This window comes from Rhinopithecus bieti, unplaced genomic scaffold (assembly GCF_001698545.2).
Source record: "Rhinopithecus bieti isolate Rb0 unplaced genomic scaffold, ASM169854v2 scaffold_9696, whole genome shotgun sequence".
In the NCBI taxonomy this organism is placed as follows: domain Eukaryota; kingdom Metazoa; phylum Chordata; class Mammalia; order Primates; family Cercopithecidae; genus Rhinopithecus; species Rhinopithecus bieti.
The window spans coordinates 1,935,628-1,957,594 of record NW_016806217.1 but is presented as its reverse complement, the minus strand read 5'-3'; the positions used below and the strand labels follow the sequence as shown (position 1 = coordinate 1,957,594).

At 50.7% G+C, this 21,967-nt stretch overlaps 1 protein-coding gene across 3 annotated transcripts in view; it reads right to left on the bottom strand.

The window, feature by feature from the left end:
* The window catches only part of RGMA (repulsive guidance molecule BMP co-receptor a), a 49,095-nt gene that overhangs the window by 14,353 nt on the left and 12,775 nt on the right, over positions 1-21,967 (bottom strand). The window contains exons 1-2 of one of the 3 annotated variants that reach the window (XM_017875230.1): positions 15,578-15,846; positions 14,766-14,881 (exon numbers count right to left, since the gene is read on the bottom strand). The exons of 1 other annotated variant lie outside the window; for it this stretch is intronic. In XM_017875230.1, the coding sequence (XP_017730719.1) occupies positions 14,766-14,881; positions 15,578-15,615 (154 nt within the window). In that variant the 5' untranslated portion in view covers positions 15,616-15,846. Of the gene's footprint in view, positions 1-14,765; positions 14,882-15,577; positions 15,847-21,967 lie in introns of those variants that run through there. One more of the 3 variants, XM_017875231.1, reaches the window with a different exon arrangement.

Genomic DNA, 21,967 nt, shown 5'->3' with positions numbered 1-21,967 from the left:
AAATAAGGATACCTGCAATTGCCCCACCCAGAGAGAACTGGGGAGAATTCAGTGTTTCCAGGCAACAGGTGAGATGTTCTCACGGGGCAGTGCCCAGTGGGAGGGTCTCACCACAGTGGTGGACCTTACTGTGGTGGGGCAGAGCATCGAGATAGACTCCAGCTCCACCACTCCAGAGCTCTGTGACTGTGGGCAAATTCCCTGACCTTTCTGAGCTACAGAGATGCATGGGCACCTCACCACAGGGGTGTTAAAGGGACTGCAGGCACTAATGTGAGCGAAGCCAGGAGACTTGGGAAGGAAGCTCTGTGACAGCCAGTTTTGTGTTAACTTTGTTTGTTTAATCACAATTTACGGGAGAGGCTGAGCTTAACAGCTATTGTGTATCGAGCATTTACTGTGTGCTAGACATTGTACATGTGTCTCCTTTAGCCCTTAATACAGACCCAGGACTGACTTATTATCCTCATTCAACAGACAGGGAAACTGAGGCCTAGAGGCATTAAATAGCTCCCCCGCAACCCCACCCCCAGGTACCCTGAAGGGGGCAAGGTGCAAACCACAGCCCTCGGCCCCCAAGCTGCATTCTCCTCCTTCACACCTCTCGGATTTCCACACACTCCATACCAGGCAACACATACGTGCTGCAGGGCCACAAAAGATGAACAAAGACAAGAGTTCTGCCCTTGGGGGCCTCACTGGGGAAGAGGCTGTGCACCTAGGACTGCATAGGGAGGTGGGGTAGGTACGTGGGCTGAGCCTCACCTCAGAAAACAAAACATGATCATGATAATAAAATACCCTGCGCTCCCGGGGCCTGTGCAGGTGACACACTGATTTCCTGTTGGATCCTCGCTACTGCCCTGATTAGAGGGTAGGAATTTTTATCTTCATTTTGCAGATGCAAACATGGAGGCTTCGGGCTGGAGCAGGCCTGGGTCACACAAGTGGAAGGGCTGGGGCTGAGATGGGCAGGCTTAGAGCTGTTTCTACGCTTTTCAAAACGCCTATGTCACAAGTCCCTCCTCAGGACACCAGCTGAGACCCACCCAGCTCCCCCAAGGCCCAAAAGCATGATGTGGGTGTCCTAGGCAGCCACAGACCCATCTGGTCTCAGGGTGGTAACCAGACACCTCATCAATTCTGGGCCCTCCCTGCACAAAGGCCTATGCGGAGCCCACCAGGAGCAGAGGCTGCTGCCAACTGACCCATCCCGATTTCTTGGGTTTCCCAGGTGCCCCAAACTCTCAGCAAACTTGGATCCAGCTCTGCAGATCTTCCTAAGAGTTTAAGAGGCTTCCTCTCTTCCAAAGCTCAAGGGAATGACTTGGAAAAGGTCACTGACAGTGACCAGCTGGGACAGAATAAAGGGTGCCTGTTCCCCTCTGCCATCTCTCCATGTGGAAAGGCAGCTCTCTGGGAACCATGGGTCCCAGAAATGTGTGTGTGTGGCCTCATTTCCCATGCGAGGGGCTGGGCAGTCCCCACGGGCAGTGACTAGAGTGAGGGGCCCTGACCTCCATGGTCATCCAATCACCTTGCCTCCAATGCACTAAATCACCAACTGCAGCCCCCCACCAGAGGTCAGGGACCTGAATGAAACCTGGTCTGGCATCAAAAGCAATAGCTTGGTATCACCTGCCAAAGAGATCTCAGAGGGGTTGATTTTTATGTGCTGTATCTTTATAAAAAGTAAAAGACCCCAATTCCAGGCAATAAACCTTAGACTTTTCTGATGCAAATGTCCATGGAAAGAAGGAAGGAAAGTTTGAGAGCTGAAAAACAGATCTTACAGCAACTCCTGCAAGTGGAAGACGAAACCTGCTTTTCAGAGCAAGCCACGCTGAACACAGAGCCAGCTGCCCCGCAGAGTGTGAGCTGAGCACACCTGCCCAGTACTGCAGTCCAGAAAGTGGCCCCTTCTAGCTCTGGAGCCGCCTCTTGATGGATCCAGGATAGCCAATACACACAGAACCAGGGGACTGAAAAACCTAAGAAGTTTCCTGAGCTTCCATTTCTACCCCAGCCACTGAGTGTGTCCTTGGGCAGGGGTCACCCTCCGGCCCCTTGTTAAGCTTTGCAACCTGGGGTTCGACCTCAGAGACACAGACACAGAGCTTTATGCCCCTTATAAGCATATTATGTGGTATTATGTGCACTGCATGTTTTGTTTTGATCCAGGACTCTTGAGGTCTTGAACTTTCAGGATTAGCTATGGTGGGGCAAACAGGAGAATCCAGAAGCCTACAAAGACAGTGGTCTTGCCCTCTCCAGACCCAACAACAGAAAGCCCCCAAATTTGTCCCGGAGCCCCATGGGGTGAGGGACTCGGCTCAAGGGGTGATGCCCAGGCAATGCCTAGAAGACAGAGTGGCTCTCAGACCCGACAGGGGTGGGGTGGGCCCTTGGTGCTCAGGTCGGGACCCCTGGCAACCATCTGACCCATTTGCTCCTGATTTGAGCAATCCAGGCCAGAGCTCACGGCTTCTCAGTGCAATCAAATTTATCAAAGAGCCCTAACAATCACTTTGTGACCAAAAACAATGGTTACTTTTCAAGGCACGCCATGGAATTTTAGAACCTGGGAGCCTGCGGATGCCAGAGGTCATTGGTTTACGCAGCAGGAAATCTCCCTGCAGCACTCCTGCCAGGGCAGGGCTGGCCCCTCCTGCTCTGGACAGCTCCGGCTGTGGATGCATACTGCGGCATCCCAGGGACTTCCCCTGGCCCTTGTCTAGAGTCACATAGGAAACGGTGAAGTAGGGTGGCTTTGTGATTGTCGAGGACGGCCCCTCAGCTTCCCTGCGCCACCTTCTTGGTCCCTCCAGCTGCTCCTCTCTTTGGCTGTCACTGGACTGTCAGTGTCACCCATCTGCCCTTGCACAGCTCAGGTTCCTCTAGGAGGTGGCTGCTGAGCGGCCTCTTCCCCACTGGCATGTCAATCTCCTGAGGGCTGAGGACCCCCATCCTTGTCCTGGCATCCATACTCCATACCCAAAGTCTATCAGGAGATTTACTTATTTTTTGACATAGAGTTGCTCTGTCACCCAGGCTGGTATGCAGTGGTGCAAGCTTGGCTCACTGCAACCTCCACCTCCCAGGTTCAAGCAATTCTCCTGCCTCAGCCTCTCGAGTAGCTGGGATTACAGGCGTCCACCACCACGCCCAGCTAATTTTTATACTTTAGTAGAGATGGGGTTTCCATGTTGCCCAGACTCGGTCTTGAACTCCTGAGCTCAGGTGATTCACCTGCCTCGGTCTCCCAGAGTGCTGGGATTACCGGCGTGAGCCACCATTCCTGGCCCCCTATCAGAGATTTGATGCCTTTTAAACCTCCCACCCAGGACCTTGTGCATGGGAGATGCACTTGCCCCACAACCCACATAAACGTATGTAGGTGACATTTCACTCTTTTGGGGAGGTAGGCTCCAGACTGCCTTCCTCATGGACTGAGATAAGGTAGAGAGAAAGAAAAATCACAGCCACACAGCACGTCTGACTTAGTTCTTTTCCTTTCAATAACAACCTAACACCTCTGAGAATCAGAAAGATAGGGCAGGGGGCTTGGAGCACCAGCTGCACCAACGCAGGCAGGATGAAAATATTTATGCACCAATGAGGCTCTAGCTGCTTTCAGAGACCTCCTTTGAACTGTTAATCAAGCCCAATCTTTCAGAATAATAGCCTGATTATTACTGCCCTGTTTGCATAACAAAGAAGCCCAATAAGACTTATTTTGCAGTGCACAAGGGGGTGTGAAGGATCGACCCTGAGAAAGGAGTCCTAGGAATGCAGTGAGCCGCTGCAGAGCCTGAACCCAGGAATAAAGACAATGCAATTTGCCACCAAGAAAAACTCAATAGACCAATAAATTACCCGCGTGCAAAGGGATTAGATCAGGTTTCAGTTACTGTGTAGGAGGGGTGGGGTGAGCCGGAGAGGGAAAAGACCTGCCCTCTCTTAAAGGGGTAAGGCTCATTTTGAGTGCAAGCCCCAGGGTCAAGCTGTTTTTGTCTAACTCTGTGGCCTGCATTGGAACTGCCTGAGTTCAATTACTTGCTCCAAGTTCTGGACCCTTGTATGTGCTGGGCACTGTGATTAATGCTGTTTCTGGAACAAACCCCAGTTAATCTCTGTGCTCAGGTAGGGTCAATCACATAAACTTCTAGAACACAAAGCAAATGTTTCATCCGAACACTTAACAGCAACAAAGGTTTAAGAATGGAAGTATGAGAGGGTATCAGGGAAGTAGCGTTTCAATGAGGTTCTGAATTTGACGGGTGATGCAGGGCAAAGATCCGACAACAGGGGCCTCCAGAACAACTGAGCTTGGCAGGAGGTGACATGCTGGCTGGTCAGAGTGTAGTCAGGAGTTTGGGGTCAGACACGGAAACCTAGAGCGCCACCTGTGCCCATTAGGAAGCAAATGTCACTCAGTCTCAAACCACTTTGCTCTGTGGTGCAGGGATTCTGCAAACCCCATCTCTTTCGTCGCTGGGTTCCCTGTTAAATTTCCCCATGAGGAGACACTAGATGGAGAAGGGAAGATGGGAGGCAGGAGACAGGCTTACCTGCCATCCCCAAGGCTGTTTCTCCCACCACTGCCCAGCAACGGCCCTTCTTCCCCATCAGAGTCCCGGGCCCTCCTCCAAGCTTGCCTTCTTTCTGTCCCTCTGGCTGCAGGGGTTGAAACTGCTTCCGCCACTCTCTTAGTGGCTTCTCTTTGCCCTTTCAGTCTTCCCATGCCCGTAACAATGTCCTATATGAAGTTCCCTCTGCGGAAACATCCCGGGTGGGTTTTGCTTTTCTGATTGGACCCTGGCACGCCAGCTTAAGGATTTCTACCTTTTTCCAATAGATGGCAGCGAGCCCCTGAAGCATTTTCAGTGAGCACCCAGGGCATGATCAGAACACTATTTTAGGAAGCAGTGTAACTGAAGAGGCGATGGCTTCAATTAGGATGGAGGCAGGCGGAGGGAAGGGAGGGAGAACAGTTTAAAAGAGAAATCACTGCCAGTGCCTGTGGAGACACTAGCCTTGAAGCCTCAGACCTCCCATGTCCCCTTCCTCCCTGTCCACCTCGCCTGAGCAGCAGATGCTGAGATGCCCTTCTTAGCAACATGCCACGTCCCCCGTTCAAAGGAGGTGGAGGAGGGAGCACTGAGCCAGGGGCTGGCCAGCTCCCACCCACTGAGACTCAAGCTGCCACCCCTCTCCACCCTCTCCTGTCCTTTGTGCCTCAGTGCTGGATCTCACAGGGGACAGTAACAGACGGACCTACCACCCATATGTGGCAAACTCTGGCCAGAGCAGTATTCAGGAGTCTCCTTGAGTTGAGATGTCTGAGGCTGCCTGTTTGTGTCACTCCTGCAGGAATTTCACTGTGTCATCCTGGTGTAAACATCCAGGTGTTTGGCATCAGATACCGAAAGGAACACACCCAGGTGAGCGCTGGATTTTTCACCAGGTGCAGTAGACCCTACCTTTAACCTACAAGCAGCCAGAATGTGTCACCTTTTCTAAAAGGCATTCCTCCCTGAGTCTAGCTCAAGAATGTCCCAGGAAACCTGTGACTCCAATGTGGCTCCCACCCTTTGAATCCACTGGAAATTTTCTAGGAGGTTTGCTCTAGAAACCAGCCAAAGGAGAAAGAGGGAGCTTCTCACAGAACCTTAGTTAACTGTGGAGGTGGGGGGAGTTCAGTTTGGTGCTGGGGTCGTGGAGGGGTAACTCACAGCCACATGAGCAAGGGCAAAAGTGGCCGAATGCCACTCACGGAGCTCAGGCAGGAGGTACTGCCTGTGTCACATCCAGCCGGGGCTGCTCTGCCCCAGCCTCACTCATACCAAGTGGCTGCACGAAACCACACTGTGTGCCAAGGGAAAGGGTACACCTCAGCTTTCCAAACTGCCCTCCCATCCCTCAGTTCCTCCTGGGGCCACGTGGAGGCAGACCACAGCCAAGTAGGATGGTGTGAGAGTGTGGTGTTCACCCTCTGGCCCAAGGCCACAAACAGCTTGAGTGGGGGGCTGATAGCTTCTCTAGGCAAGAGGGGCCCTAGGCCGGCAAGAGCTGGACACAGGATTGCATGCCAGCGCCATCTTGTCTCAGGGCAGAGTTAGATAAGCTACTCCGAGTTCCACAAGATAGGTGATTATAGGCGGACATAACTTTCCAGATGTAAATAATGCTTGCAGGTGAGCACTTTGGTTCTCCAGCTTTGAGGCATAACTCCTTTTCCTGAGACTAGGGCTGGCGCTGCCTCTAGTGACCCCCTGGGCTCCTCCGCTTAGCCTGCAGGTCTAAATGCCTTTGAAGTGGTTTTTCTCCTTCAATGCTGCCGGCAGGCAGGCCTTCCTCCTTCACCTTCTGTGTGTGGGGGGATATGCAAATGCATGCCAGCTGGGCTCCTGCCCAGCCTGTGCACACACATGTGTGGGTCTGTGTTCATGTGGCATTTCTTAGCACAGGGAGCAACAATGGGCTTCCTTCTGCGGGGACCTCGGTGCAGAGGCATCACTAATCGGTGTCTGGGTATTCTGCCGGCTGGAGTGAAATGGTGCACGAAATGAATAAATAGGCAAAACCCAATAGACATAAATCTGACTTGGGAAAATGTGCACAATGACAACTCTGCCAACTTGTCTTCCTGTGACTGGGTGGTATCGTCCTCTTTAGAATGCTATGCCATGGTGAGCAAGAGGCAGAGGGCCTTCAGGAGGAGACAAAAATCCTAGATCCTTGGAAAATGCATATCCTCGTCATATCCCCGAAGTCTATTTCTTCTCCCCCATCCCAAGTCTTCTTTACCACACAGTACAAGAGTCCAATATACTACATGGGTAAGTTTTTTTTTTTTTTTTTTTTTTTTTTTTAAGATGGAGTCTTGCTCTGTTGCCCAGGCTGGAGTGCAGTGGTGCAATCTCGACTCACTGCAACCTCTGCCTCCCGGGTTCAAGCAATTCTTCTGCCTCAGACTCCTGAGTAGCTGGGATTACAGGAACACGCCACAATGCCCAGCTAATTTTTTGTATTTTTTTTTTCCAAGACCACAGGAAAACTTGTTTTGTTTTACTGGAGGCTCAGGTGGCACATGACAGATCATAAAATGGCTTCAGAGGTTGGGGCCGGGAGAAAACAAAATAAACTTGGGGAGGGAGGGAAGAAAACAACCAGGAGGGGTTAAGAGCTGCCTGGTTCCTTCTCAGCCTGAGTTAGGGGAGGGGTTGGTGTCTCTGAACAGTAAGGATGGTTCCCTTCCTTCAACCCTTGATAAGGGAAGAAAAAAAAAGCAAAAGGCTGTTGCTTTGACTCTCTTGAGTCTCAAGGAAAAGGTGAAAAGACGGTGTTTTGATACCATGAATTGTGGGAAAGGGGGAGCAGGGTACTGGGTAGGGTACAGGTCAGTTGGAAAAACTGGCAGATACCAGATGGCAGCTCTGGGTGTCCTTTGAGTTGGAACCACTCCAGGATGGTGGTGGTGGGGTCCCCACTGTTGATAGGGGCTGAGGTCTCAGGGGCTGCCCGGGGCGAGGGCCCGCTGCTGTCTCCACTGGAAGTAGGGGCGGTTTCCTGGGCCCTGGGGCTCAGGCCGGGAACCATCAGCAGGCCCTTGGCTGGGCTTGGTCTCACCTTCCCCACCTTCCGTACTAGGCTGCCGAGGCGGCCTGGGGCGGAAAGGCCTTTGGTACCCAGGCCGAAATTGGGGTCGGGGGACCCGCTCATCTCCCTGCTGTTGGTGCCCATCCAATGGGGTTCTTTGGGTTCTACCCCATCAGTGCCCTCTGTAGGCTGCTGCTGGTTGCGGGGCCGAGGGCCTCGCGCAAACCGCCTTCGGTTGGGGGGCGCCGTCGTCTGGGCCGCTGCCCAGAGTCTTCAGCCCGCTCCCCTTCGCTGCTAGGTTCTGTCCCCCATGAAGGGACCTCTGCCACCATGGGTGGTGGGGCAACTGAGGGAGGCCGGGGGATGAATCAGCGGAACGTACGTGGGCTGGGGGCATAATGACTGCCCTTCACGGGCACCTCCCCAGGCCCACTTACATTAGCGGCTTCTGTGCCCTTCTCTCCTTCCAGGACATCAAATTCCACAGTCTGCCCATCTCCAACACTGAGCAGAAACTTCCCGGGGTTCTTTTAATAGCCGTCTGGTGAACAAAGACATCTTCCTTGGTGTCATTCCTGTTGATGAATCTGTAACCATTCCGGACGTCGAACCATTTGACAGTGCCCAGGACTCGGGTTGTCAGCACCTGCTTGTCCGCCTGACTCCGCACGCGGGGGGCCGGGGGGCAGGGTGGGTGGGGGCGCGGGTTTCCCAGGCCACTGTTGCTGGGTTGCCAGGGGTGCGGGGCCAGGCGCCAAGGGGGTCCCTGCAGCGGGCCCGAAGCGGCTCCACCCCCACCGCGACTGCCCACCCCACCGCCTGCTTTCTGTGACTCCCCTGCGGGCACTGGTACCACCACCGCTACCACCCCGGGTACCGTCGCCGTGGGGACGGCTGTCGCCACCGCTGCCGCCTCCACCTCGCTCATCCTGCCGGGTCCAGTACCGGCCCCCACCACCACAGCCGCCACCGCCCAGTTTTTTGTATTAAGACCAGGTTGGCCAGGCTGGTCTCAAACTCCTGACCTCAAGTGATCCACCCTCCTCAGCCTCCCAAAGTGCTGGGATTACAGGCGTGAGCCACCGAGCCTGGCACTACATGGCAAATTTAATGACACATTTATCCAAAATCTGTGCATGGGAAAAGGGCAGGAGTCTGGGTTCTACTTCTGGCTCTGCCATGCAACTAGCTGTGTGTGCAATGTGGGGAAAACTTCTCTGACCCTGTGTTTTCTCATCAGTGAAATGGGAATGATGATCCTCATGGGAATGTCCTTAAGGCATTTAGCAGAACGCTTGCTACACTGTGGCCACTCAATCAAAAGAGCTTTAAAAATTATTACTTCTTCAAATGATCCTACTTTGTAGAGAGGAAAATAAAGGTATTATATCTTGAAAGATGTTTGTGAAATGTTCATTAGTGACAGTTGTCTGTGGGAGGTTGGATTTTGGGTTATTTTATTTTATTACTTATCCCTTTCAGCCTTCAGAGTTAAAATGAGTACTGTTTTATAACCAGAAAAAATTATTTTGGAAAAAAACGAGTATCTGGAAAAAGGAAAAAAAAAAAAAATCCTGTGGTCTTTGCCCATTGAGCAAAACCCAAAACAAACAGAAACGCACACAAAAACCCAAGGGCCCTGTAGTTCCCAGGACTATGTGGGTGTGCTTGGGGTGGGTGGAGAAAAGAAGGGCATATAGAAACAGAAAGGTTCCTGCTTTTATAAACAGAACTGGTGCTTTACAAGAGGACAAAAACGTAAGGTCCATGAGGCACTAAGCCCAGGAGGTAGCTCAGTTGTCAGCAACCAAGGTAACAGGTGCCCCCGGCATCGGGGGTCTGCACTGGACCCCTGCAAATGGCACTGCGCTTGGAGTGGTGAAACTGGGCAGTGCCCAGAGCAATGCTTTAGAGCAGCCAGGTGTGGTGGGGTGGTATATGGGGAGTCAAGGTGGGAGGAAAGAGGTGACCTAGGGCTTGAGGATGCACTTGAAGCCTTGGAAATGAGTTTGGGAAAAGTAGGGGGCCAGGAGTCAGAGGCCCTCCCTTCTGATGCTCCAAAGCAGGCCATGAGCAGCCATGAGCTCCTGGGCAGGAGTTTCAGAGTGATTCATTTGGCACCATGGCGAGAATCGGGGGAGGCAGGCAGGTCCTAAGCCTGTCCACTGTTGCAATGGCAGCAAGGTGACAGAGGGAACAGGCAGGACCAGGAGGAGGAAGGATCCACAGCCCCAGGTGATTAGACTACCTGGAGAGGCCCACTTCACACCCAGGACTTCACGGATCTGGACAGGGGAGTCCCTAACAGACACAGGCTAGGCATGAGTTCAGGGGACAGGAGAGGATAAAACTAGGGTTTTATCTAACTGTCCTGGTGTGCCAGGGACTGAGGATAGTTCTCAGGACATATAACCTCCAGTTGTAAAACTAGGAAAGTCCTGGGCAAACTGGGATAAGTTTGCTACCTTCAAAGAAATACTACCTTCAATTTAAGGCTAGTTGAATTTTTGCCAAGCAGCAAAACAGCATGTCCCCCCTAACTGCTACTCTACCAACACCTAAAGCTGGGGTTCTCTGCCCAGTTCTAGGCCTCGCACATTCCACCAAAGACAAAATCTCTAACAGGAACTATACTCCCTTCAACATGTAAACCGGTCCCCACCTTCAGCCTCTTATCTTCCAAGGCCTCCTCTTCCCCATCTCATAGAGTGGCCTTATCTGTGCCCACAGAGCACCTCTCCCCACCTCCCATCCTCTGAGCGCTGGAGTGACTACTAGCAATTTCTCCAACTTTGCAAAGACCTTTCCCTTCTTCAGATCACAAGACCAGAGATCCTTTCCCTTTCTCCTCAATTCACCCTCAGGGCCTAGTGACTGACCATCTGTAGAATTTTATGTGTGTGCTCTCCCTAGAAGCCAATGCTCTGTTCTGCAGATGCCTTCACACACTGGTTGCGAGCTGGCTGGTTCTTGCCACTGAACATCAACTCCAAATTCACCTTTTAAAGCCTAACTCCAAAGTGATGGTATGAGAAGTAGGAGGGATTTGGGAAGTGATTAGGTCATGAGGGTGGAGCTTGCAAGAATGGGATTAGTGCTCTTATAAAAGGGACCCCACAGAGTATCCTCACTCCTACCCTGTGAGGACAGAGTTATAAGGCACCATCTAGAAGTCAGACATCGAATCTGCCAGCATCTATTACTCTTGGACTTTTCCGCCTTCAGAACTGTGAGCAACAAATGTCTGCCATGTATAAGCTACCCACTTATGGTATTTTGTTACAGCAGCCCAAACAAACTAAGACACTTTCCCCTTGGGACACAAAGTCCTACTGGGAGAGCAACAGTGTGGTCAGCACTGATGCATTTTTGTTTGTTTGTTTTTGAGACAGAATTTCATTCTGTCACCCAGGCTGGAGTGCAGTGGCGCAATCTCAGCTCACTGCAACCTCCACCTCCCGGGTTCAGGCGATTATCCTGCCTCAGCCTCCCGAGTAGCTGGGATTACGGGCTCGTGCCACCACACCCAGCTAATTTTTGTATTTTCAGTAGAGATGGGGTCTCGCTATGTTGGTCAGGCTGGTCTCTAACTCCTGACCTCAAGCAATCTACCCACCTTGGCCTATGAAAGTGCTGGGGTTACAGGCGTGAGCCACCGTGCCCAGCCGATGCATTTTTGAATAGCAGCTTTGATAGAAATAGTCTCGTTTCTATAGCCACACAGATGTGCCTGGATACTGCAGAGGGCCTTGGTCTCCCGAAACCTTAGTTACCCACCGAGGACTAACATTTCTAAAACAGCTGCAGTTTAAAAGTATAAGGGGAAGAAAGAAGGAACAAAGAAAGGCTGGAGTGCAACAGTTCTTAGAACAGCAATCCTCAAACTTGAGCATGCATCAGAATTCCCTGGAGGGCCTGCTCTAGAACACAGACTGCAGGGCCCCAGCTCCAGAGTAACTGCCACTACAGTTCTGTAGTGGGCCTAGAACTTGTATTTCTAACCAATTCCCAAGGAAAGCAAATGCTGCTGGTCCAGGGACCACACTTTGAGAACCACTGTGCTGAAGTACAGGACCCATACATAGTGAACAGGAAGCCTGGTGACATGTCTAAAACATATACCCGGATGGATTTATCTTGGAAATCTTTTCAAAAATGTCGCAATGGCTTCAAAGTTTAAAAAGCCATCTATTAACTGTGATTTGAGTAGGATGCCATTTGTGGAATGCTCTTTTAGGAATCCTTTCTGGCGTCCCTTCCTAGGTAGACGTGAGTACTGTCTGCCTGTGCTGTCCCTAAAGAATCACGTAAACAGACACCCTTCCAGCCCGCTTGACAGTGCAGGGGCCCTTTCTCTTCACCAGGCTGTGGTCTGCCTGAAGGGCTTAGTTACAGGGCTCCAAAGGTTGTCACTGAGTCAGGAACACAGTAAGTTGGCCATCCCCATCAAGTAAGTAAATGCAAACACTCGAAACACACAAATGCTCTCAGTGTAGCTGAGGTGAAGGCATCTTTCTCCACATAACTATGTTCAATTTAATTTGCACTCCTATAGGCTTACTCCTGGCAGCCATTCAAGCTGACTAGCACAGAACAAACCGAGGCTTTCACGCAGCTGCTCAGCCAGTTTCCACCTGTCTTCAACGGGAGAGGCCAAGGCCACAGGGGCCCCCAGTGTGTCTGGGTGCCTTGCACTTGCCGGGGCTTTCTTTATTTCTTGAACTCCCACCTTGCTTTCCAGACCTGCAAGTTTTCTAACTTTATTCCTAAGTGGCCCCTCTCCTGGTCAATGTGTCAAAGAATGAGACAGTCTCTCTTTGTTGTGGAAATTTTCCATTTCATCCCTTACTTATGAAACTGTCTTTTGACCCACGTTTCTAGAGCACACAAGTTTTGCAGCCCCCAGTTTATTTAGTTTTGGGATACTGGAAGCTCAGTTTTCAGTAAGGTGGGCAATTTTGACTAAACGCAGCTGTCAAGCCCTCAAATGAGAAGAAACATTAGCCAGCTGGAATGACAGGAGAGCAGCTATCAGTTCTATCGGCCAGGTTTTAGTTACCAGCCTTGATGCCAAAAAGAAATGGGTTTCTTGGAAACAAAAGTGATGGAATTTGGGCTGTGACTTACATAACCTACCAGTGTTCCTTAGCCTATGCCGGGATACTTTAAAATAAAAGTTTTTAGGATGGAGAAATAAATCGAGAAATAACAAAAACACCACCACTCAGGCCGTGCAGCCTGCTACCTCTGGGAACTTCTGCCAGGCCTTCCTTTCCTCTCTAGCCCCAAAAGTTAACAAGTGCTGCAGCTTTAAGAGCAGGAAGGTGTTGTTTTAAGGGCCTCTAAGCCCCCCTTCTCAATTTCAGCTTTGAGCTGAGATCACATCCCCCATGGCAGCCAAGGGACAAAAGCCATTTATCAACCCATCTGATAAAACTTCCAATGGGCTGGATCTTTATCTAGACCAAACCAAGAATACAAATTGCAAACTCCGGCTTTTCCAAAACGTTGACTTCTTTTTAAATAGGGTGATTTTTATTTTATTTTGAATTCTTGGGAGGAAACCAAATTGGCTTGTTCTGCCAGACTCTGAAGTAGGTGGAGAAACTGCCTTTTAAATACACTGGGGGTGGGGAGAGGGCACCCTGCTGTTAGATCCCCTGTGGAGGTTGTGATATTCCAAGCTGAGTACTTTTTGGGGATACCAAGATCTCTCTCCCCACATCTTGTCCTTGGCCAGGCCTCCCAATGGAACCCAGGTCTGGAGAGCAGGTTGCGACTCTCTGGGACCTTCCTGGGATGCGCAGTGCTAAAGCCGGACGCACAAGTCTGAGCTGGCGCTGGGGGCCAGAAGCAGGGCTGGGACTAGGGGGTAAACTGACCCCTCGCTCCCTACTATTCACTGTCTGCGTGATCCGCCCACTGGGAGCCCCAACTCGCAGCCAGGCCGAGCCAGACCTGCCCAGTTTTGCCAGTTCCTTGAAACCCAGTTCGCTGAAAAGCAAATCAAAATAACCCAATCCGAGTCTAAACTCAAGTCCTTTCTTGCAAAGCTCAGTGGTGCGCGGGGGCTACGGCTCCACGCCCGGCTGTGGCGCAAAACAAGCTGAAATTTTTTCAGAAAGACACCTCTGAACCCCGAAAACACAATGGAAACGGCTAGGAGATCCCGCCTTGCCCCGGGGAGGCCATTTGGCTCGTGACATTGTGTTTATTTGTATTTTTAGCAAGAAAAAAAAAGGGTATAAAGGGCTTAACTGGCGTTTTCTGGCTGTGAGCAGCATATGGCAAAAATGAAATAAAGTTTTATGAAACATCATAAAGAAAACAGACCGGGGATTTAAGTTGCGTGCCTCCCCCCTCCCCCCGAAAGGAAAAAAAAAGTAAAGAAACTGGAGCGTTTGGGAAGGAACAAATGCTTCTCTGTGGAGTTGGTCTCCCTTCCCCAACAAAACAAGAGGTCCGGGCTCGGAGGAATTTGAAAGCAGCGATCTGCCAAAACATTGTGAAAACTATGGGGATTCATTGGAAACAGATGGGCTTTTCAGCTTTAATTCTGAAATTCTCTCCCTTTCTGACACAATAAAAACAAACAGGGGGCGACGCAGAAAGTTATCAAACAGGAACACCAGCTCATTTGAGCCGGGCCGTGGGTGTCCCCGCGTGGCCAAATGCGTGGAAACGGGACGAGGTCTCCGGGGAGGGGGCTGTCGGGAACTTGGCTGGGACCTCAGGGGCGCCCCTGGCTCCACCCCTGGGCACCCGGCAGGTTTGCAAACTGCTGGGCGAGGAGCTGAAGAGTGTCCCCAGCACCGAGGGCGTGTCTCCCCTTCTCCCTCTCTTCCCGATCCCCTAGGAGGCACGTTACCAGCACCCCTTTTCTCGGAAAAAGGGAAGGGAGTGAGGCACCCCCGGCCTCTGCGCCCTCCCCACCCGGTTCCTTCTCACTGCAACTCGGGCGGGGTGCCCCTCTCCGGGTTCCCCAAGGGCAGGCATCGCACCCACGACGGGGTGCAGGAGAAACAAAGACCCGTGGAAATGGGAGGCGGGGTCCGGAGGACGTCTAGAGAACCTGAGCCCGGACTCAACTCGCGCAAATCTGGCCCCGCATTGGTAGGCGGCCCAGGGACCTGGCCCCACGCGCCCGGCCGGCAGTGCCTTACCTGCGGGGAAGCTGCAGAGAAGGAAGGCGAGGGTCGGCCAAAATCCCAGGGCTGAACGTCCTGCCCCTCTCCCCATACCCATCCATCCAGCTCGGCCTGTTACCACTAGCCTCTCCCTGGAAGAAGAGTTCAGAAAAAAAGGAGAAGAAAATAAATCACGCTGCGGAGAAAGGGCAGCCTCGCTCCGCCGGCGGGAGCAGCGAGCCGGGAGGCTCGGTCCACCTCGGCCGCGGGCGCCCGGCGCGCTCCCCTTCCCGCGCCCGCCCCCCGCGCGCCCCTCCCTCGCCATCCATCACTCGGTTCCCCGCCAATGTCGACGCGGCCCCGTGCCCCAGCCGCCTGCGCCCCGCCCCCTCGCGCTCGGGTTTCAGCGAGGCCGGCGAGGTAGCGGGAGGCTGCCGGGTGGGGACTCAGGCTGCCCGGCTGCGGCGCAAGCCCTGAGGACCTCGGAAAACCACGGCCCTAGATCAGAGGCAGCGCCACGCTCCTCGACCCTCGCGCCATCTCCAGCCCGCGGCTGTCCTTGCAAAACAGGCCCAGCGCCCTTGGGAGGCCCAAGCCCCACAGGGCATAAGGGAGGCAGGGCGCCCCCTTAATCCCCTCCACAAATATCCAATCCAAGTAGAAAACTGTGCTTGGAGACAAATCTCAGCCCTACTTTCCAACCAGACTGCCGACCCCAAGCTGCCACCGACGCCCCCTGGCTCATCTGTCGCACTCAGACGGACACCGGTGTAGGAGGCTGAAAAATCCACTTCCGAGTTGTCTAGGTCTGGGCAGGTTGGCTCTCTGCATCTCAGCTACTAACGCACCTCGAGGTTCCCGCCCGTCGTGGCCCCGGGCCACCCATCCTGACTGCGCTTGGGCTGCCTCCAGCACCCGCTTCAAGCACCTCGCTGCTTCCTGAGGACTTGCCCCGGCTGCGCCCCCGAGCTGAGGGCCTGCGGGCCTAACCTTGCCACCCTGACACAGCTGCTACTCCAGAGATGTGGCTATGTCCGTCCCCGTCTCGCGCAGGGCCGGACGGTTTGGCGCTCTCTGTGAGGCCCGCAAGGCTGCACTTGGGAGGGCTTCAGGATGGTGACCTTTCCTAACTCTGTCGCTTATTTTTCTGGGAAAAAAACATCTCCTTCCCAAGGTTCCCTGGGTCCTGCAGTTCTGCGGCCGTTGTGATATTTAAGGGACTGGTAACTTCCCCTGAGAGACATCTTTTGGATGAAACACAAATAGTCCTGAGCAAGTGGTTTTAGTCAAACCAATTCCCCCCACCACCCTCCTCACCTCACTCCTAAGCCTGCCCATCTGGTTCTTTGGGGAAAAAACACCTCTGGGTTTTTATCCAATTTAGATGTTTCTCTTAAGCACTATCACAGTCCTCACTTGCTGCAAAGGCCACACAGGCTGCAAGGCTGCAGGGCTGCAGCTGCATTTGAGGTTCTGGCTGCCAGGTCGGGGGTGTGGAGAGGAGCAAGTTTTGAAGGAAGGGGAGAAGGCCTGTCTGCGAAGACACAACCCCAGCAGCAAGACTTATGAATCTGGCTTCCACAAAACAGGTACACAAGGGGACCATGCCTCAGCCAGCTGTGCAACAGGGCAACACGAAGCTGCTCTTTCCCAAGGTGGAAACGCCAGACACAACTCTTCTTTACAGTGGGGTTACCACTGTGTTTCCCTAAAATGTTTAGGTCTCAGATCGACAAGCTCTAATTGTTTTTTTCCCCCAAACCAGGGTTCATTTTAGGCATGACTCTGCAAAATGCTACGGTTTTCCCAGTGAAAGCCCACCATCGAAAATGGTCTTCCCTTCAAGCTTGGCCAGTCCTGGAGCCTGACCCAACAAGTTATTCTGCAGCATCATGGAACGGCGGCCCATTCCAGCGGTCACTGGGTCACGCTAAGCAGACACTGTGCCAGGCTGCACAGAGGCGACCATGTGGCCTTTTCACCTCTGAGGTCCACTAATTAACACCATTTGCTAGAGTCTGCCTTTCACCAGCTAGTTCTAGAGTCTCTCGCTAATGAGAAGGGATCACTGGCATTCCAAGTCACCTGGACAGTAATTAACCACCGTCACTGCTGCAGCATGTCCAGGTCAGAGACCAGGGCTCAGGATCCAGGGGAGGCCATGCAGCCCGCAGAAGCCCAGAGATCATGCCCTTCTGGGGCTGCCCTTGCCCAAGAGTAGACTTTTCGCAGCAGGCCTTTTTTTTTTTCCCCCAATGAGAACAGAAAAAAGAAATCTTCAACTATGTTACAAAAGCAGAAAAAAAAAGGAGTTTCTCCCACATCAGGAAATGTCATCCAATATTCTTAAAGCAAGGATAACTAAATAAAATACTTGTGCAGCATATTCTGCAATTCCATTATATACAGTAGTTTTGTTTTTTCAAAGCTTTTTTTTTTTTTTTTTTTTTTTTTTTTTTTTTTTTTTTAGTAACGTTAATATAAAGCAGTTGCACAAATAAGCAAAAAGGTGTTTTGACAAACAGGTGTATCCATTTATTTCCTTTTTAGTAAATAATATCTAAAAACAAGAACCGCTCTCTGCCTCACCCTCAAAAAGACAAAGACTACATCACAGACAGATCGGAATAATATGTACAAGCATAATAATACTCCATCGCTATAAGAAGCAAACTGAGATAACCCGCCAGGGGATAGCAGAGATGCAGAAGCGTCAAAAACCGTAAAATCATAGTGAAGTTTGCTTGCTGTAAAGCCTGAGAATTTTTTTTTTTTTCAGTTGGTTCTTCTCGCAGCAGGACTTTTAACCTCTACATTTCAGTTTCTTCATGTGTAAGCATCAGGCTGATAATATCGTCACTCCAAAAATACAACTGAATAGAACCTGGAAGAAGCCCCAGGTCATGGGAGTTCCAGTGTCCCCGCTAGGGGACGGGGACTGGCTGCTATTTTAGGAGGAGACCCCAGTCTTACGGCATGAGCAAATAATTTGGGAAAGGGATGCAAAGGGCTTTTTTTTTTTTTTCCTCCCCTCTCTTGAGGAGAAATGTCTGAGGCTGAATTTGGACATCTTCAAAGGGGGGACTTGGCCATCACACAGTTTAGACTATCATGAGAAATCTAGCCCCAACTACAGCAGTACGGGGTTGTGCTGACCTTGAGGAATCTATCTATACTGGCTAAACCAATCAACTTTTAAACAACTCCTCAAGTCTCTGCAGGAATACAAAATTCCTAAAACGTTAGATTTGAGAACTCAGCACTCTGTTCGCCATAGAAACTCATTTAACTCGAAAGTGCAGTTGACTTCAAACACACAGCCCCACAGAGTCTAACCAAGTATGTGGTGTCCCCTAGGCTATAGCTTATAACCTAGGCTATAGCTCATAACCTGGGGATAGAGACACTCTCATGCATGGCTCTTGCCCGCTTTCTTCAGCCCTGACTGTGCAGGCCCCAATCCTGAGCATCCCCCTCCACCTTCTCTCCCTCTCCACGTGGGGGGTAGCTATTTGATGGGGGGAAAGGGGTCAACGGGCTTCTGAAAGGAAGGGTTCTGCATACAGCTGAAGCCCTCTCAGGGGCAGTGATAGTCAGGGGCTCCAACTTTGCCTGCTTCTGGGTATGAACAGAGTGTTCTCAAATCTAGGGCCTGAGTCATCAGTCAACAAACATATATTCAGGACCTGAGGCAGGCTAGACTTTGGGGATAAATAAGACAGTCCCTATTTCTGAATTGCTGGTAGAAACAGATAATAGAGAAAATGAGTGCTAAAGGAGAGGTGAGGAGTGAATGACCTTTACCAAAAAAGGTGGTGTTTTCAAAATAATGGCTAACATTTTGACGTATTTTACATTGTGTCAGGTGCCAGCTAAGTACTTTACATTTCTAGAAACTTTCAGCTAAGGAAGGTTCTATTATCATCCTCATTTTGCAGATGAAGAAACTGAGGCTGGGAATGCTTAAGCACTCACCCAATAAATGGCTGATAAATGCCACGCCAAGCATGCTGCACTCCATGCTTGGCGTGCTGTGTGTGCCATTCATTCCAATGGTGGTGAGCAAGTCCGCACCGGGCTTAAAGTCAAGGCGAGGCAGATTACTTAACAATCACTTTCAATAAAGCATAACACAGACTCTGACAGGGGAGACACAGAACACAGGTGCCAGGGGCCTCCAGCCCAGTTTGGGGTGCAGGGAGGGGAAAGGAGATTTCCCAGTGTAGGAGTGTGCCGGGGAGTTGATGGGTAAGGGAGGGGATGGCAGGGAGAAAACTCCAGGCAGAAGGAACACCCAGCATGCCAGAACAAGGTGTGTTTTGCCTGAGGATCTGCAAAGGCTGAAGTGCAGCTGTAGAAGGAAGAGGTGAAGCTGGAGAAACAGAGCAAAGAGCTTGGGGAGCCTGTGAAGCACCCGGGAGCCCAACCCAAAGCCTCAACAGGGGAGGGATTTCTTCTTTTGGGAGACCACTGTGGGAGATGTAAAAGATTAGAGTTGTCCAGGCCCTACTCCAAAGCAGCAAAATCTGAATCTCTGGGGGGTAGTGCCTGGGCATCAGCATTTTAAAGGAGCTCCCCTAGGTGACTCATGTCTAGGGGAATAGCTGGGTTTGTAAGTTCTATCAGTCTCGGGCCCATGTCCTCCTTGCTGCTGGCAGGTGCACAAAAGACCCAGGTCAGTCAGTTTCTGCCCCTTGGGATTAAAGTCAAGGCAAGACATATAACCTAACAATTACTTTCAATAAAAGTGATTGCAAGTGACTCGAGCTGGACCAATCAGAACCTTTCTTGAGATTGTTGCTACAGAAGAAGCTTCAGTTCTGATCCGATTCCAACATAGGATGGGCTTAGGGCAGCAATCTTGTGGGACGGTGAGTGTTTGAGTGTTAGTAGTTGAGGCAGCATTTGAGGACCTGACATACTCTGTGTGTGTGTGTGTGTGTGTGTGTGTGTGTGTGTGTGTGCGCGCGCGCTGCCCTGTCGCCCAGGAGGCTGGAGCACAATGGTACGATCTCGGCTCACTGCAACCTCCGCCTCCTGGGTTCAAGCAATTCTTGTGTCTTAGCCTCCCGAGCAGCTGGGATTACAGGCATGTGCCACCACACCCAGCCAATTTTGTACTTTTAGTAGAGACAGGGTTTCACCATGTTAGCCAGGCTGGCCTCAAACTCCTGGGCTCAAGTAATCTGCCTGTCTCTGCCTCACAAAGTGCTGGGATTCTAGGTATGAGCCGCTGTGCCCAGCTGACATTTTGTTTTACTTAAGTTGTACTTTATCGGGTGAGCTTTTCGGGGAATGATGAAGGTTTTATTTAGGCTAACCCTCCCCAAGCCACTCTTCAGCATGTGACTCCCTTGCAGCTCTTTCCTCAGCTCTTGTGAACTACTCTAGTACCTCTTCCAGCTATGGAAGCTGAGAAAATTCCTTATTTTGCTGAAACTAGTTTGATCTAGATTTCTCTCACTAACAGATTCCCGTCTAATATGGAGGAAATGACCCAACGCTGGTCCCAGGTATTGTTGCCAACCTCGCAAGCATAGGGATATGTTACCAATGGCTCTTAATCCACCATTCACTTACTGACCAAGAATTTGACATTTCTTTAGTAACCGCTCATTCCCCATGTCCCAAAAAATGTTTGTCCAGACCATGTCTTGAGGAACTGAGTTGCCTCAGTTTACAGCTCAGAGTATGGGAACAGATCCTTATTTTAATTTATCCCTCAAATTCCTCTTTCAAATTTTAACGGCCACCCTGGAGTCTGTTCATCTCAGATTTGATGAATCAGTACTTGTTCTCTCTCTCCACAACCTTCAAGGTTTTATAGACTTTGATCATATCACCTTTCTGGCTTCATCTTTCCACACTAAAACCCTTAAGGTACAAAGCAGCCCGGCCTCTTACGAAGAACTTCAGGTGATGACATTGCTCACCTTCTGCAGTTGTGAGATATTTTCTCAAGGGGAAGAGAATACAACTGCTAGGTTTGGGTAGAGACCAGGTAGAATACTATTTTCGCTTGTTTTCTAACATAATTTCTGATAGTATTTTAGCTTTTCTGAACACTTGGTCCTGAGTGGCCTGTAGCAAACAAACATTTTGCAAAGACCCCAAGGATCCTCTTCTGTGGCTATAAACAGACTGGACAAAGTCCATTTTCTTGTAATTTGGATTATGTTCTCATAAATGCATTAACAGACTTGCGCCTGCAAAAGCTTAATATGCATGTTCTTGCTAACTCCTAAGCTCATCCTGCAGTTAATCACCATTTGTTTGCCATCTCTGCATAGCCTTCATTTCATCCCAAAGCCTGGAACCATCTGAGCTTTGTCTCCTTCAGATAATCCATGTAAATTTAAACTAAGTCTGGGTGCACCCGCGATCCTGGGGATCCTCACTGTTAATAATTCTTCATCCAGAAAAGTACCTGTTTATCCTATTTTTTATTTCTTGTCTCCAAGGATAATTCTGACCCATGGCAATTTCCCCGCACATGCTGGAGAGACTTGCTATTGTAAATGACCTTTGGGGTGGAACTTTGTCAGAAGGAATTTTAAAGTCTAAACAGAATTCATCCTGGGTTTCTCCCTCGTCTCCAGGCCTGTTTCTGACTCCTTAAAGAATGTTAATAGATTGGTTGGGTTTCATGTTCTTTTAGAAAACATATTGTGCTTCGTTCAGCTAGCTGAGACTTTCTAAAGTGTGCTTCACAATAATACTTTTAGTATATATTCTGCAAAAGTGGCTATTTAAAATGACCCTTCTGACCGGGTGCAGTGGCTCACACCTGTGATCCCAGCATTTTGGGAGGCCGAGGCAGGCGGATTACCTGATGTCAGGAATTTGAGACCAGCCTGGCCAACGTGGTGAAACCCCTTTTACTAAAATACAATAATTAGCCAGGCATGGCGGTGGGCACCTGTAACCCCAGCTACTTCAGAGTCTGAGGCAGGAGAATCACTTGAACCCAGGAGGCAGAGGTTGCAGTGAGCGGAGATCCTGCCACTGTACTCCAGCTTGGGCAACAGAGTGAGACTGTTGCAAAATAAATAAATAAATAAATAAATAAATAAATAAAATAATAAATAAATAAATAAATAAAGACCCTTCTCAGGTANGGGTTCTGCATACAGCTGAAGCCCTCTCAGGGGCAGTGATAGTCAGGGGCTCCAACTTTGCCTGCTTCTGGGTATGAACAGAGTGTTCTCAAATCTAGGGCCTGAGTCATCAGTCAACAA